Below are 17,635 nucleotides of genomic sequence, written 5' to 3'. Positions count from 1 at the left end.
AGGCTTGGGTCTTGGCTGGAAGATGGTGAGGAACAGAATCACAGCTGACCCACAAAAGACACACAGCATTAGCAAATGATAATCCACTGCCGTTTATAACGGCTTAGGGTTTGCTATCACAGGATGAACTAGCTTAAGATGACTGAGACAACCGTTAACACTGACCCTCTCCACTTCTCACCTTCAACTGCTCCTCACAGCTCACCTCCTCCAGAAAGCCTTCTGTGACTACCCTCCTCATCACCGTGTCCTCACAACACATCTATACACAATCTACGCAGAGGTGGGTTGTGCTTCTTCCTTTATGCCTGCATCAGTCCCCTTTGGCTACTGAACTATCAGCTGTTTAGGAATAGGTTCTAGTTTTCCATTTTGAACCTCCCGAGTAACACCCAGAACAGAGTCTCTGCATGAGAGGCAGGAGAGGAGAGAAATTCCTTAAACACTGAAAATATTCATCAACAACATAATATACAAACATGCTATCAAGAGGCAACTCTTCTCTCTCCCAACCAATTCTGGTTGGTAATAGGCCCGTTAATCCACTCAGGAGACAAGAACTCAAACATCAGCTTCACAGTACCCTCTCATATTGGCCTGTCTCATACGATAAACTTACAGGTAAATTCTGGTCTAGAGGAGCTGGACTTGACCTGATCAGTTCAGATATTACCCTTGGAAGACAGCAAGAAAGCCTACGTTACTTTCTTGACCTAAGAGTCATGCCGTATGGTAGCACTCTCTAATATCTGTTGAATGATATCAATGGTCTGAGGAGAACTGACTCCACTACAAATTGCCAGTGGTGATAAAGGGAGGATAGAGTACTCATGTAACATTTATTGAGCACTTATGAGGACCAGGCACTGGGCCACTCCCACTATGTAAATTCTTCTTAGATACTACATCAAACTGGGAGGAGGCATTATTTCTTTTCTCCCGTTCCAGAAAACAGGCTTATATGCTTTTTCCATACTTATACAGATAGTAAAGTCAGAACAGTAATTTGAACCAACATCTTCCTAATCCCCCATGCCACTACCCTTTAAACTATGCCACAATATCCCCTAAAACATAGAATGGAAAGAAACACTACTTCAGAAGTGCCTGAAAAGCCAAGCTCAAGAGAGCACTTACATCTTTTGGTGAATGGGTCCTATACTAGACACATCTCTCACTTCAGTATAGTGGATTCTAAAATATGATAGGATCTATAAAAAGTTTCCCACAACAGTTATTACTGCAATCCTATCATTAGGCTAAATAATTACACTGTACTTAAGTAATAATGTCTTTCATCAAAGGATCCAGGACAGGAGGAGGAGTATGACTAATTTTTAAAAAGACATTAATACTATACACTGAGGGTAGGGGTGGAGAAAGCAGGAGGGAATTGTGGAAGCTGTGAAGCAGACAAGGGAATTCTTTATCCACACAATATAGACTCAGACTGGAATGGGGAAGAATAGAAAGAGCAACTTGGGATGCAGTTCTGCCACATATTTTGAAGACCTAAGGTCTAAATCCCTCGACTTAAAGCAAAGCCCTTCGATGTAGCAATGCTAGAGGCCCTGTGCTCACAGCTGAGGTGCCAATATAAAGGGGTCATTTCAGTGAAGAAGGGCAAGCCCACGGTTAACCAAACCAACCATGCACATCTCTCTCCTCTCCCTCCTGGCTCCCAACCACCTCCAGGAAGGAAGTTGGGGACTCACCACAAGTTCACTAAACATGACATCCAGCTCCTCCACAGGGGGCATGGGCAACGCTGGCTCCATGGTCTGAAGCGCAAAGTTGCTATCGTTTCGCAGCCGATAGGTGATTTCTGGGTGATCATTATTTCGGAAACAGCAAAAGATGAATGAGATCCCCCGTCCACCTCTCTTCCTTGGGGCCATGACTGAATTCTGTTCTACTTCTTGAAGGGACTAAACTCTGCAAAAGAGAAGACAGGACATGGTTAAGGGTGAAAAAATGGGTAAAACGTTGTTTTTTGTTTTAAGTCAGACCAATTCAAGAAAGAGACCTCTGCATGGAGACAGTTGATATGCCCCTATACGGCACAGAGAGGACAACCCCAGGAGGATTTGGAGCCTAGCTGGGCAAAGAGCACAGTCTTCTATTCACTTGTTGAATGTTTCCTACGACCAACTGCTGAGTAAACAGTACAACCCTACTGTGCGTGCCGCAACACATGCCCCAATCGCATTGGGCTACTGGCCATTCTTTGCCTAACACATGCTCTTTCTTGCCAACCCATCTTGTTTTTGAACTCCCCTGCAAGAATGACCTTCTCTTCCTCACACCCCTCAAGGATCTCTTACCCTTTAAAGCTTGGTATCAGTTTCTTCTTTTCTACCTTCCCAAAGTAGAATCAGTGATATGTATGCTAAGGCCTACCTACTCATTCCAGCTCATATCACATTCTAAGTTCCTTAAGAGAATACGTTCCTGTTAGACCACGATGAGCTCCAAGTCAAGGGAAGGAACTGCACATCAAGCAACTGGTCGGCACTCGTGTCCTGCACAGTGCCAGGGAAGAAGAAGGCACTCAGTTACTGTTTATCTTGTTGAATAATTTAAATTCATAACAAAGGAAGAGTAACTTCACATGAGCTAGAAGAGTCATAGATATTCAAACAGAAAAGATCAAATGAGTTCACCAAAAAGGAGATGGTTATAGTATATTCACATAATAGAATACTGTGCCCTCATTTAAAAACAAGGTATATGTATATGTGGATATGGAAACATGTTCAAGATGCCATATGATATATATACTACAAGATTACATTTTAAAGAATTCATATACATACTTATGAATATATATAAGAAAGGACTAATAGTAGCTGCAACCTCTAAAATAAAAATAGGGGATTAGAGAACTGTTCTTTTTCATTTTGTACCCTTTTGAATTTGAATTTCTACTACAAAATTACATTTTTAATGATTATATAGTTTAAGATTATGATTATATATATATTGCCTGGGGAAAATTCCCAAGTTATACTGTTAAGTGAAAAAAGCAAATCAAAGAATGATGTGTATAACATGATGCCATATGGCTTTTTAAAAATAATCTCATACAATGATACAAACTCCAGTAAAATTTTTCATAAATAACTATGATTTACAAACACTTCTAGAGTCAAGATCTCTGCTTACTTAAAGGACAGTGGTCTCCGGAGGGTGGCATTTAGAAGTCTTGGGATAGGAAGAGAGGGAAATGTTCAGAGCAGCGTGTCCCTTGTGTAGCCCTATGTGATGATCCAAATGGCTCTGAAATAAAGACTTAGCTGAGATATCCAATACCCCAATCTGTTGAAGCACACATCTCCTGGCCTACAGTGTACTTGTGCGAGGTCATGGGAGGCAATATGCAGTACCTGGGATTCCTTTGGCAAATGTGTGTACTACCTATTCTATAACAGGCACTATAAGCACCTAAAGATACATAAGTGAAATGAAATTGTAAGCTCACTAGGAGCTTATAATCTGGTGGAAGAGAGTAGTGCACCAAGTAGTTGTAACAAAAGTCCTATAGCATATCATACCAGTAAGTGCTATAAAATCAAGCAGAAAGTCCACAGGGAACAATCTGAGAAAGGTCCCCGATGGACGAGTGGAGCTTTGATAGATAACGGAAAGCAGAGCATTTTGGCAGAGGGAACAGTGCGAACAAAGACACGAGGTGGGAAGGGGCACAGCGTGTACTGGGAATGAGTGGTGCTGAGGCACAGGTTGTGCTGTAGAAGCCCATCTTCCCATTGTAAAGCCCTGGGGCTCTCATTTTCCTGACCCAAACCCACCAAAGTCTCCCCAATACCAATCTAATTAGCATTCAGTGCTCCACCAAATCGGATCCAATTCAATTTCTCTGTCTTCTCTATTTCCTGGAAAGTATCCTCCACTTTAGCCAACAGACCATTTTCCATGCCCCATAGACATCCTCCCCAGTATTCTGCTCATTGCTTCTGCCTTTATCTTTGTCAACAAGCTCCCACCCTGGCAGTACCAATCCTGACAGCCCTTGGTACTGTGAGCCCATCCATCACTGGTGATAATGGAAATGTGGTTCAACATTTCTGATGGGCAATGTATCAAAGCCTTGAAATAGTCATACTGTTGACCTTCTAGAAACATATCCCACCAAAATATTCAGAGATACTATCAAAGATGTCACAAAAATTTTTTAAATGTTAGCTATTATGACAAATAAATGAGGGGATAAAATAGGTGCTGATAATAGAGGACCATACAAAAAGGGTAATCATAGTACAACTAGATGCCAGACCACCAAGCAGTTCTCTGTAAAAGAATGTTAAATGACATGCAAATTAATTTTTAGGATATGTAAACTAAGGAATAGGTATACAAAGTCCCATTTATGTAAGAAAAAGTGTACATGTATGAGCAGGAAAAAAAAAACAAGAGAAATGCACCAAAATATGAGCCAACAGTTAGCCTGTGTCAAATGCATGACTTACTTTTATAAAAAACAAAAAACTTTTCTATACTTTTCAAGTTGTTGTCACAATGAAGACATACTACTTTCACAGTAAAATGGAGATTTAAAAAAAAACACTCTAGATTGTTCATATGACAGATGGAAGGAGGAGAATGTGTATGCAAAAATGTTCTTTTCAAAAATATCCAAGTTATGGTGATCTATACACCAGCTTCTCAAACTATCTGAGGCAAAGGACTACTTGCTTTCCCTCCAATCTGTTAGAAACATATTTTTGTACACTATAGTACAAATATCTCGGCAATGTCAAATTGCTTTAAGAATTTCTCTATGTGTGCAATTCTTGTATTCTTTGTTAACCAGCATGGGGTACGCAGCAATAGAACTGATATATACCAGGAGATGGGAGTTAAGACTTAGCTCATTAAAATATAACTGTTAACCTTGGTCTCCAATGTATGTCCTCAGGGCAGGAGCCATATCCCCCTTGGAAGCCAGGCCAGAGTCCTGCACACCCTGTCAATCAACAAACCGAGGAGAGACTGTTCAGGGACTACTGTTAAGGTCTGCAAGATTAAGTGCCTCCATATGGGGGCAAGGAGACAATGTTCAGACTACTGGAAGATGAAGGGAAAAAAAAAAAAAAAAACAAAGTAGGCAAGAGCTAACCCATGAAGGGTCATATGGTCCCCGCTCAGCTTTCCAGCTTTCCAGGCAGTCTTGCTAACCCACCCTGCTGAATGTGGTTTGGACCCTCTTAGCGTTTTGTGACCCCTATGAGGCAGAGCCAACAGTTACAGTAATTTGTGGTCTGGGTCTTGCTTCCCCTATTGAAGAGTCAACTCCATAAGGAAAAGTGCTCATGTCCTGTATCAGTGCCTTGCACAGGAGAAGTATGACCAAAGTGTTTGGGAAACAAATAGAGAGCAACTTTACTTTTGTACTTTATAGGTTATTTCCCTCAAACCCAAGTTTTATTATATTCTGGCTATACTGAGGTGGGGAGCACAGGAAATACTGAGATCTAAAAATCAGTCCAAAGCATTTCTTAAATCTTTTTTTTTTTTTTAAAGCCAGCAGTTCTATAAACAAAAAAATATGAGGGTCTTGGCTAGTTTCTAAGATGGGTAATAAGATATAGAACCTATTTCACTTAAGAATGTAATTGAAATCATTTTTAATGAGGACCAAAATATTGCCTTTGACAGGTGATTTGTGATTAAAAGCCTCAGTAAAGCCCAAAGGCCAAGTTTCTATGCTGGCGCTTCTGTGTAACCCCAAATATATAAGGTTCTTCATTAAACCCATCTTTAAACTGTAAATGATGGCAAAGCTTTGAGATTTCCAACAGGCTGCCATTTTTAATACATATTTGGAATTCTACTGTTCAGAGCATAGTCTCCCAGATATAGACCGAAATGGACGCAAAATAATCATTCCATTACCCGTCATTGGCAGTAGACACTCTGGCCAGCCCTCCTTAACTCTCTAACATGTCACTAATGAGCAAGTAATCCCAACAGCTGCCTGTGTGTGTTTGTGATTTTTACTAAACACACTCATACCCACCACTTCATTCCATCATCCTCTTTTCACATATTGGACCTAAGGAGGGACTTGAGAGGTTGTGGGACAGTTAGAAAGAGAGAAATTAGCAACTTACTTTGCTGGGAAACAGAAGGAGATGTTGACTGGAGAAGACTAAGTGGTTAGGTGTGGAGCAGGGAAACCTGACAGAAGTCAGGGAACCTGCATGCTTAATCCAACTGGAATCCAATCCCCACCCTCTCCAACCTCAAGGCCATGACCTTTATTCAGCCTCCCCTTATCTCTCATCAAAATGACTACAGTTTTCAATTCTCCTCCTTGGCCCATGGTTCCCCAGTATAGGGGTTGACAAACCTTTTCTGTAAAGGGCCAAATAGTAAATATTTTAGGCTTTGTGGGTCTTTAAGCTTCTATCACAACTAGTTATTTCTAGTTATTATCACAACCTGCCATTTTATTACGAAAGCAGCAACAGGCATCTGTAAAAAAGGGGCATGTCCACGTGCCAATAAGACTTTTACTGTGGATACTGAAATCTGAATTTCATATGACTTTCTCACATCATAAAATATTTTTAAAAATTTGTTTTATTATTTAAAAATGTGAAAACCATTCTTAGCTCATGGAACATACATACAAAAATAGGTGGTGTGCCCATTGAGGTCCATGGGCTGAAAGTCACCAATAGATGCCCTAGTTCATCATATTAATCATTTAATTTACTAAGTCAAAAGTGTGTTGAGTCCTGGGGTACCTGGTTGGCTCAGTCAAAGAGCATGAGACTCTTGATCTAAGGGTCATAAATTCAGGTCCTACAATGGGTGATAGCGATTACTAAAAAAAAAATAAACTGTTAAAAAAAAAAAAAAAAAAAAAGCTTGTTCACTACTGATTATGTGCCAAACACTGTGCTAACTGCTAAGGAAAGAGGGATGAAAATGAGATGATGTGCCCTTCAGAGAGTTTTAGAAAAATTATTTGGGAAAAGGCATGAAAAAAACCACACAAAACAAGGAAACAAAACTATAACTATTAATTTTAGTTAGTTACAGTTAAAGGGGATGCAAGAAGCAAGTGAAAGAAAATGGTGGGATGCTGGTGGTGGTGGCGGAGACGGCGACTTTCAATACTGTAATCACGGACAGCCTCTCCAAAGACAGGGCATTTAAGCTGAGACCTAATGGATAAATGGAACTAGCCCTGCAAAGAGCTGGGGGAAGAGGATTCCACGCAGGAGTGTGTGCAGAAGCCAAGAGCAGGTGGGGAATGTGGCACCTCTGAGTCAGGGAAGGAAGAGCAGTGTGGCTGGGGCATTGTTAGTAATGGCAGTGTTGAGAGAGAAGAAGCTGGAGAGGAAAGGGGCCCGGACCCCAGGGCCTTGCCCAGCAGAGTGAGGAGTCTGGGATTTATTCTCAGCACATCATAAATCTGATTGTGTCACTCAGTTCTGCAGTGTCTCCTGGACACAATCCAGCTTCCGGCCTGGACCATCCAACCCTCCGTGGCCTAGCCCTTGCCTACTTGATTTTCTACCCTTGTCTCCCAATACCATGAACATTGCCCACCCACATGCCCCACACACCTATGTGCGTATAGTGATCAGACCTTGAGAGGAGTCGCACTTCTGAGCCCACACATCCACAGTTTTCTCAGCCTGGGTGCTCTTTTCCTTCTGTACCTAACCATCTTCCATTCACCACTCAAGACCCACTCAACTACTACTATTTTAATGGCCCTTAGGTTTCCCAGAAATAGTCACACATATCTTTTCACAGCCCAAGCACCATATACATAGTTGAGTGTTTTTTGGTTGTCTGGATTTCTTCCTTTCTTTCTTCTTTTTTTTTTTTTTTAATTCACATCTGTTTTCTCCACTCAACTATGAGATCCTGAAGACAGGGACAAAGTTTCATTCAGTCCCCGGCACATGGTATATTCTCTATAAATGTTTGTTGAATGCAAAGGCATAAATACCTAAGTGAACAGATGGTCTGTCTCTGAACTTCAGGGCTGTGTGACTGGGTGTTCTTCCCACAGTTGCCTGCAGATCTGTTTTTCACAAATGCCAAGACACAAAAAGTCAATCACATCACCAAGTGCTCCTTAGCCACTTGTCAAGGTTTCTGATGCTGAAAGTAGCCTTTCAAACAGACTGCATCGTCCGGGTGTCTACGGCCTCCCTTGAGTGAGCAGCTTCTTTCTCGCTGAGCTAGCTGGCGCCTGGTTTTTCCACCCACCCTCCCAAGTAAGCTCCATGGGAAACAGACCTGCTGATAGAATCTTTTCCCCATTCCTTACATTCAAGAAACACTTTGCCTAAGAAAGTATTCATTTCCTCAGCTATCACAGCTGAACCTCAATCAGCCACACAGAGCATGAGGTGCTAGAGACACAGATGAAGAAAATTCACAGATTCAGGGAGATGCCGGCCTAGTGAGGACATTCAGGGAGCAGCTAAGTTGCTAACTCTGTCCAGTAAAGACGGAATGCAGTTTCTGAAACCTGGGGCCTAGGCGTCCACATCTTGGTCCATTTTTAATCAGATCAGCCCGAGGGAAAGGACTAATTCCACTGTGACAGCTGGGCCCTCAACCAGAACACATCTTCTAATCTCAGCTTCTGGCACCATTGCAGAGGGGAAGAAGTCACTTCTGGGACATCCAAAATGCAATCCATCTATAGCATTACAGATGGCTATGGCTATGCCATGCACAAGGAAGCAATTAAAAAGCTACTTAAGATTCTGGAGCAGGTGCATTTTGCTTAGCAAAGAATAAGAAATTTAATCCATCTGTGGCCTCGCTAGAAGTTAAGAGTCATTTGTACTGCTCTTTAACAAAACAAACAAGACTCTCAATGTGGTAACAGTCAAAAACTGAGGGCCAAAGTTTCGGGAATATAGATGATGATGATCATGATGATATAAAACATTGGAGAACTCAGAGTCTCCAAGAAAACCCTCCTTAACACTCTTCTCTAATAAGACCAAGTCACAACACATATGGGATATGTAAGATTTGTCTTCCACAAAGCAACACAGTATTGGTACCTAATGTATGGGGTAAACTTGGAAGTCATGTTGACCAAAAAAAAAAAAAAAAGACGCAGACACCTTTCTGGTTGCTTCATCAGGGACTTTTGCCTCACACTGATAAGATGGAGGTCCAGCCTGAGGGATATGCTCAGCTATCACTGTTCTCCTCTGACCAAAGTGGTTCCAGGGAAACAACTTAGATCCTGGTGGAAGGCAAACAAGAAGAGTCTGTGAGTTCCTGCCAGCCACCAACTTGGTTAGACAGTCAAGAGTTTCTGACTGTACTCATCAAGTGCGGTGGGGACCACGTATACCATGACCCACCTGTTTGTTTTAAATCAAGATAGTAGTTCACGGGGCGCCTGAGTGGCTCAGTGGGTTAAAGCCTCTGCCTTTGGCTCAGGTCATGATCTCAGGGTCCTGGAATCGAGCCCTGCATCGGGCTCTCTGCTCAGCAGAGCCTGCTTCCTTCTCCCTCTCTGCCTACTTGTGATCTCTGTCAAATACATAAATAAAATCTTTTTTAAAAAGTTATAAAAAAAAGATAGTAGTTCACATTTAATTCTCCAATTATAATTTCAACAATGTCATTGTTTCTGTATTCTAAGTGGTCTCCGGAATTTCTGAAACAATGTCACAGACATAAAAAGATGGACAGGCTAAACAAAACAAAACAAATCAAAACAAAACAAAACCGTATGCCCTAAGAGCAACTTCAAAGAGAATGGTTGGGGAACCCTCCGTTCTAATTACCATACCTATTGTTTTCAGAGCTGCAGTTTCCCCCACATTTCACAATTTTCCAAAGGGCCCTGACACGCACTTTAGTTTTCAACAACATGATAACATTAACCCAAATTCTCTTATCAAGAAGAATGTGAAAAGAAAAAACTGCTTTGCTTCTTTCCTTGGCCATCTCTCTCCCCTCTCACATTCCTCATGTCTGGTTTCATTTCCCAAGCACACCAGATGCCAAATACTATTTAGAGCTTTAAAAAATCATGGGATACAGTCTAAAGGTGGTAAGAGGAACGTTTGAAAGGGGATGTGTTTTCCCTGCACTTTCAACATCCTCTCCACCAGGAAACGGAAAGGGCGTTTCTCAGTAAGTATGTCCAGCAGAGGGCTGGCCCTTTCCACATACTAGGTCCCAAAAGGATGCTCTAACAGGGAACTTCTGGAAGTGGCTCTTGAAAATTCACCCTGTAGTCAGTCCCCTCAGCCCACACTGACTCTCCTGAGGAAAGAGAAAAGCAATACCGGCACCCCACCATTGACAGGAAAACCCAAACCCAAACATTCAAAAAGGCTACCAGCATCCTGAAGATACTCCCTGCCCCACCACCTAAAGCAGGACAGTGAAGGCAAAGAAAGCACAGTCCCTCCTCCGTGTCCACTCTGCATTAGTGTAGGCGGGGGGGGGGGGGGGGGGGGCAAAGTGGAAGCCAAAATTTGTCCCATTCCTTCCCCACTTCCTCCTTAGATAAGGGAGGAAGGAACCCAAGTGAAGTCCATGCACACCCTCAAGCCAGACCAAGCCTCAACCAGCACATAATTAAGCCTTTTTTCCAAGCCCAAGTCAGACTCCTGCCAGAAAACACCCCGCTCTCCATGTAAAGAGCAAAGGAGGGGACCTCCAGGTTTCACCCTAAAAAGCTGGCAATGACTTTTCTGTCATGACTCAATACTTTAACCATGAGTTTAGGCCATAAATCCCTAAAGCCAATACAACCCGGTTCTCAAGTTAGGAAGTGTGTGTTGTTCATGTGACAGAAACCAGTCTGAAAGCCAGGACATCTCGTCTCGATCATCTGGGAGAAGGGCCAAACCAGAAGTGTCACTGGAGCTCCCCACCAAAGAAAGCACAGCCCTGCCAGACAGCCTGTGCCCTTGGGCCTGCTGACCTGTTGCTAGTCTGTGAGTTAAGCCAATAAACAAATTTAAGTTGAAGCTGAAAGAAATGCAAATCATTTCCCCCCTTTTGGTTTCTCTCTTCAGTACAGCTAAGGGATCCACTTAGATTGTACAAAGACAAATTTAAAGGAGGGGTTACACAAACATACGAAGCTACAACTCAATGGCCACTTTTGTTACATCAAAGCTCTCACTCTTCCAAGAGGCCAAGTTTTGATCCTTAACATGTAAAACAAGTAACTTTCCTGAATCACCCAGCAGCTCTTTCAGAAAGCTGGGGCAGGGAGACATCACAGGTGCCAGAGAATACCTGTACGTCGCAAGACACCAACAACTGCCTGTAGGCTACCTGCTCCGGTCCTCCGCTGTCCCCAACGAAGTGACCCCAAAGTCAGAGTCTTCACCGTGACCAGCAGATGTGGTGCCCCTTCAAACGCCTCCCCACTGCCATGACCATCCTTCAGGTATGTGAGGTTTCAGACCTTCCCAAACAATCAGCCAACACTTTGGTGTTATCCACAACAGAAAATGTAAGGGATATTAAAAGACACTGCCTAAAAACAAGTAGATTATTACTCATTTTTTGGGAACCTTCTCACAATTGCAATAATTCTGGCAAATCCTGAAAAAGAAGAGGTTGAATATACACTTAGTTTGAACAACTACGTGTTCCAGATCTTCAAGTAAAGTTGAATATGGCTTAGAGAAGAGAAAGTGGAGGTACCCTGGGCCAGGCACTCACAAACGCCACCTTCACAGTAATGTAAGTCCCTCTCCCCAGTGAGGCCATAACACATGGTCCCTTGGGAAAGTGAGCTGTGCTACTGACCTGCACATCCCCCAAACTAGAGGCTATTTGATCATGTTCCCTCTCAAATATCATAACTACATTTTATCATCAAGGCATCAGACTGCCAAGTGGGTGTAATTTTTCTTGTACACACAGGCCATTATGGAGAATAATGTTCACTGGCATCCTAGGGAATCTACAGCTTTCTGGACAGAAAATGAAGAAATAAAAGCTTGCCTGGAGGGTTTTATATGTTCATGTTTACTGAAAGAAAATTTAAAACTCACTAATTACCTTCCTCTGTTCATGTTCTTCTGACTACTTTTATGCCAAGATTAATACAATTGCAAGAAGAGAAAAATGAAACACCATGGAGAACAAAAGCTCTTGGTTAAACTTAGCCTCATTCTCTGGTAACTATTAGGAAACCCCCAACTTTCTCATGGAAAATGTCTGTGTTTCGCAGTTAGGGGAAAACTAATGAACAGACACAACATGACACAGGCAGCTGTGGAGACCTGACCCAGGTTCAAACAGCGGCTCACCCACTCCTTTCCTGGAGGAACTGTAGGAAAGACTTCAATATCCTGAAGTCCTCTATAAATGTTTGATGGATTTTAAGTGGACATTACAAAGGGAAGTGAGAACTACATTAAAAAGTTGGAAGGAGGACTTACATTTGTTAACTACTGTTCAGTGGAAATGTGTGAACCAGATTCCTTTCTCTGACATTCCTGTGTGTATCAGCAGAACAAATTCCTGGAATGAGGCTGGTTTAATCTCTACAGGACAGTTGTCATCACTAAATCAAGGGCTCTGCAGGTTAGTCAGTTTATCTGCAAATTGTGGGAAATTCTCTGAGCGTTTTAGGGGCAATGTGGGAAAAGGCACTTTGAAAAAGTCATAGCTTTCCCGTGTATTTTGAAGCCTTCGACGGATCTGGTGTTTCAAGCCAACCATTTACACAAGAGCTGCCACAGAGCACACCCCTCTCAGTCACTGCAAGGACGCCGACATGGGTAATTCTGACCCAATTCTCCTTCACATTTTACTCAGGCACCAATCTCACCTACTTATTATTGTAGTCTGTACACCTGAAGGCATCTTTCTATCCATGGAAGTCATTAGGAATTGATCCCCACGCTAGACCACCTACTGCAAACACCCAGAGCCACCGGCTTTCACACTTTTGCCTCGGAAAGGTCATCTGCACATGGGCAGAACGGCCACCATTTGCCATCACAAATGTAAAGAATGTTTATAGAAAGCTGGGTCCATGGGGACTCCTGGGTTTAAAATTACAGTGTGGTGAGTTGTTTACTAGAGCCCGAGTCTCTCCACAACGCCTGCTACTCAGAGAGATTCACTCTGGGCAAGGCCAGCGCCACACCTGCGCTCAGGCTATATACTAATGAGTCCTGCACATGACAAGGTGAGGAGAAGCCACCCAGAAACAAGAAGGACAGATGATGGAGTCCCATTGTGAAAACTGGAACTCCCTTCGAAAGTGCCACCCTGCCCTCCATAAAAATTCTACCTACAAACTTTACATCATAAATCTTCAAGAGAGGCTTGTGAAAAGACGATGTTTTGTAAAAGCCTCAGTTGGATACAAGTTCAGGTGTGGAAAAAGGGATTAAAGAGGCATTCCCACTCCTGTTTGAGAAGTTGTGTGGCTCTAGTGGGTGTTGCTCTTCAACCCAACCTGTCCTGGCCCTTTTTGGGAGACACATAAACCCTCTAACGATCGGAAGTGAAGGCATTACTCTGTCACGTCAGCCTATAAAACTCACTTCCAAAGCCCACAGCACTAGAAACACCAAGAGAAATAAAGCTTTGACAGTGGGATTTCCCCAATCTCTCTTCATGTTTGGAACCTCCATAAACACTTAGATGTACAGTCCTCCAAAATCAGAACAAACTTTTTCTTAATGGAGGCTGGGGCGTGGGGTGGCACACCTCAGCCCCAGAAAGAGCAATTGTGTACTCAGAGTTTTAATGGGGTGGATGGGAAAGTCAATTGTATCGCCTCAAAACGGAATGCAAAATAGCAATATCTATTGTTGTTTTTAATGTACTGGCCCTCTGATCCACATCTAAGAATTCCTAGATTCCACATGCAGGGATTAACCTACAGATATACTCACACATGAGCACAGAGATATAGTAACAAGGTTACTCACTACAACACTGTAATAGAAAACCCATTCATCATTTGTAATACAGAATCACTAAGTGACCTTCAACAGGTGAATGTTTTACTAAATGTTTTACTAAATGTTGGGCGTTCTCAGGACGCCCGGGTGGCTCATTCGGTTAAGCATCCAACTCAATGTCAGCTCAGGTCATCATCTCAGGGTTGTGAGATCAAGTTCCACAGATTTCTCTCTCTCCCTCTGCCCCTCCTCCCCACCCAATAAGAAAACAAACTAGCAAACAAACAAAACCACTGGTTCTCATACTCTGATGTCCAGGCTTTATTTACTCCATACCAATTACATCAGATTTTCTGGTATTGGGGGCCCAGGCATGAGTATTTTTCCAAACTCCACAGGTGATTCCAATGTACAGATAACTTTGAGAACCAGTGCTACACAATCCTATTCACAGGTTCAAAGAATGTCCTACGCCCGTGAATACTGACATGGGAATGATATTAAACAGAGGAACAAAGGCAAAGAAATCTGGCTGCTTAGCAAAACATATGTACAATTTATGTTAAAACTAAAACCTGTCTTTGTGGGCGCCTGGGTGGCTCAGTGGGTTAAGCCGCTGCCTTCGGCTCAGGTCATGATCTCAGGGTCCTGGGATCGAATCCCGCATCGGGCTCTCTGCTCAGCAGGGAGCCTGCTTCCCTCTCTCTCTCTCTGCCTGCCTCTCCGTCTACTTGTGGTTTCTCTCTGTCAAATAAATAAAATCTTTAAAAAAAAAAAAAAAAAAACCTGTCTTTGTAACAATATACACATCTATATATATGAATGCATAGAAATCCTTCCAGAACTGGAAGTATAAACTGTAAAGTTGTTAAAGAACTTAGTATGATGATACTCAGTAAATGGCAGCTGTTATTTCCATGTGCATCTGAGCTTCTGGAACCTACAGTTTCACATGAATAATGAACTCTTAAAAGTGCATCATACAGTATTCTACCAAAACTAGAAAGTTTGCAAGCTTTCCCAATAACACCATTAAAACTCTGAGTACATACCTGGATAACTCGTTAGTCTTTATTTAAAATTACAGCTTGCTTTGTGCATACTTGGAACCCATGCCCAAAAATGCAGACAGCTTCATTGTCATGCTATTGATTTGTCGATCTACAAAATGGCCCATTTCAAAGCTGTTCTGCATCAGCCAACAAATGTAAAAACTTCCATGTAATGCGAGCTTCTTCCACCTTGAGGAACACAGAGAGGAAGAATATTCCCAAGGCTGTGTGTACCAGCCACAGGGGTGACAATGTGACAAACTTTTAAAAAATGTTTTGTTTCATCTTAAATTTTGCATATTCCAAGAGGCAATCAGTGGAGAATTTCTGGTTCACTAAAGCCATTATGTTGGAAGTTCTTCAGTTGGTCACGGGGCCAATTAAAAAAAAAAAAAAAGTTGGGAAGTTCTCCTATTTGCACTTTTTATGTAGCTGTTTCACTTGTACTTCTACTGTGGATCAGAAATTATAAGAGCTCACAAATATAGCCCAGAACAAGAGGCTTAAGTATGTTCATACATGCAATGAAACTTAGTACTTGGTACAGCATTAAGATGCAATCAAATATATTTAAAAGTATATTTTTATAAAAGTAAATTCAGTATAATTTTCAAAATTCTTCTCTATTTTAGGTAATTTTAAGAAGGTATGTGTGCATCATCCACATTTACTTGGGCACTGAATGTTTGACTACAACAACTTTATCGTTGGCTTGCAGTAGTTTTTTCCCCCAAGTATATAGCTCCCAAGGGTATATCTTTAAAAGGTGAAAAGTTTGGGGTCCTCTTTTTTTTTAAGATTTTATTTATTTGAGAGAGAGAGAGAGAGAGAGCGAGCATGAGCTGGAGGAATGAGAGAGGGAGAAGCAGAAGCAGATTCCCTGCTGAGTGGGGAGCCTGACATGGGGGTTTGATGCCAGGACCCCAAGATCATGATCTGAGGAGAAGTCAAATGCTTAACTTACTGAGCTACCCAGGCACCCTGGGGATCCTCTTTATCAATCACTAGAAAAGCACCACAGTGTTTACAGAACCAAACAAAAACATGGTGATTGTATGAATTTATAAATGGCAAGAGAGGGTCTTTCCTGGACCAGGATTTTATCAAGGAATTTTATGAAATTGAGGTCCGAATGCTGACAATAGTCCTACAAGATAAGATTCTAATTATTTCCTGGCAACACCTTCTAAAGTTTACGTAATTGAAACCTGATTCCTTCAAATATCACTAAATATTCATTGCAAACAGCTGGAAAGGAAATCTATGATTCTGAGAACTGCAAAATGATTACCAGTATACTGGTATCAGTCCCAGTGAAACAAAGTTACTATTACTTTGGAAGCAATGCACTGGAAGCATACACTGGAAAATATACACTGGAAAAGGGAAAACTAAAATGGATTTTTCTGAGACTGTCACAAGGTTATAAAAAATAAGTACACACAGCTCATTGGACAATGATGACCAGGTCCGAACTAATGGTCCAGCATTGAGTCAATGCAGTAGGCTTGTTGAACTTCAGGAAAATATCAAAGATTGAAGGAAATCAATTTGATACCTCTTGAGTTAACAGCAGTTCCACTGGCAAGTGAGTTCCAAGTCAATTCCAAGAATCCCAGATGACCCTGCAGGAGCAGGGTAATGATAATGATAATGAAATTCTTCTGAAAATTAAGAAGTCATACAGAGATAGAGTCTTAAGGAAGTACAAAGGAGGCATGTGCTCTCAGAAAAACAATGTTTTCTTTTAATATGAACTTCAAAACTGCCTAAACTGTACATAATAAAAGCAATGCATAGATCTTAAGGACAGAGATGGGATAGGGGATAGTTGTGAGAGCCAGCAGGCATTGCCAAGGATAGGAGAACACATGTGTTGAGTGAGAACTGGTGAACATGTAACATTCCTTTTCATAAGCAAAGCTAACAATCCACCAAAACAGAAATAACCAGTAGCTACAATAAAAACTGTTTTCTCCTTGGTGATTTTTCTCCATGTGACAAACATCTTTGGGAAGTTATTCACATAGCTTATGGATTCTGAAACTGCATGAGCTGAATGTGTAGTGAAGAAAGATCTTCACTGAATTTTAATTACTACACATGGGTTACTACACTCTTCATTTAAACCGGGCCAAAAAAAAAGGGCCGTTCTGCAGTCATAAATGGGGAAGTATGAAGGAACCTGATACTAGACAGTGTGCCCACTCCACCCTACTCTATAATTTGCTATATAATTAGGTGAGAACAGTAATTGCTTTATTGCATAACAAGAAGACTAGACACCGAAGAGACTGCCTCTCTTGCAAAATTTCTTCTAAATGCAATAACAAAAAACGCTGTTTTAAATTGTTACTTCAGGGGCACCTGGGTGGCTCAGTTGGTTAAACATATGCTTGGCTCAGTCATGATCCTGGGGTCCTGGGATCGAGCCCCACATTGGCCTCTCCACTTAGTGGGGAGTCTGTTTCTCCCTCTCCCTCTGCCCCTACCCACGCTCATGCTCGCTCGTGCTCTCTCTCTCTCATAAATCAATAAGATCTTTAAAAAAAAAAAAAAAAGAATTGTTACTTTAACTCATACAAAGCCTGGAGTAGTTGGGCTGACAATAATATTTGGACTTCATATTCTAAGAAATACTGTTAAACAGTCAAAAGTCATCATGTAGCTAAA

At 41.8% G+C, this 17,635-nt stretch overlaps 1 protein-coding gene across 3 annotated transcripts in view; it reads right to left on the bottom strand.

Moving 5' to 3' along the window:
- The window catches only part of DAAM1 (dishevelled associated activator of morphogenesis 1), a 162,900-nt gene that overhangs the window by 96,040 nt on the left and 49,225 nt on the right, over window positions 1–17,635 (bottom strand). For all 3 annotated transcript variants that reach the window (XM_059182222.1, XM_059182224.1, XM_059182223.1), the window contains exon 2: window positions 1,716–1,935. In XM_059182222.1, the coding sequence (XP_059038205.1) occupies window positions 1,716–1,898 (183 nt within the window). In that variant the 5' untranslated portion in view covers window positions 1,899–1,935. The remainder of the gene's footprint in view (window positions 1–1,715; window positions 1,936–17,635) is intronic.

The sequence above is a fragment of the Mustela lutreola genome, chromosome 7 (assembly GCF_030435805.1).
Source record: "Mustela lutreola isolate mMusLut2 chromosome 7, mMusLut2.pri, whole genome shotgun sequence".
Classification (NCBI taxonomy): Eukaryota; Metazoa; Chordata; class Mammalia; order Carnivora; family Mustelidae; genus Mustela; species Mustela lutreola.
The sequence above is the reverse complement of the archived record's forward strand: the minus strand, read 5'-3'. Positions and strand labels throughout refer to the sequence as shown.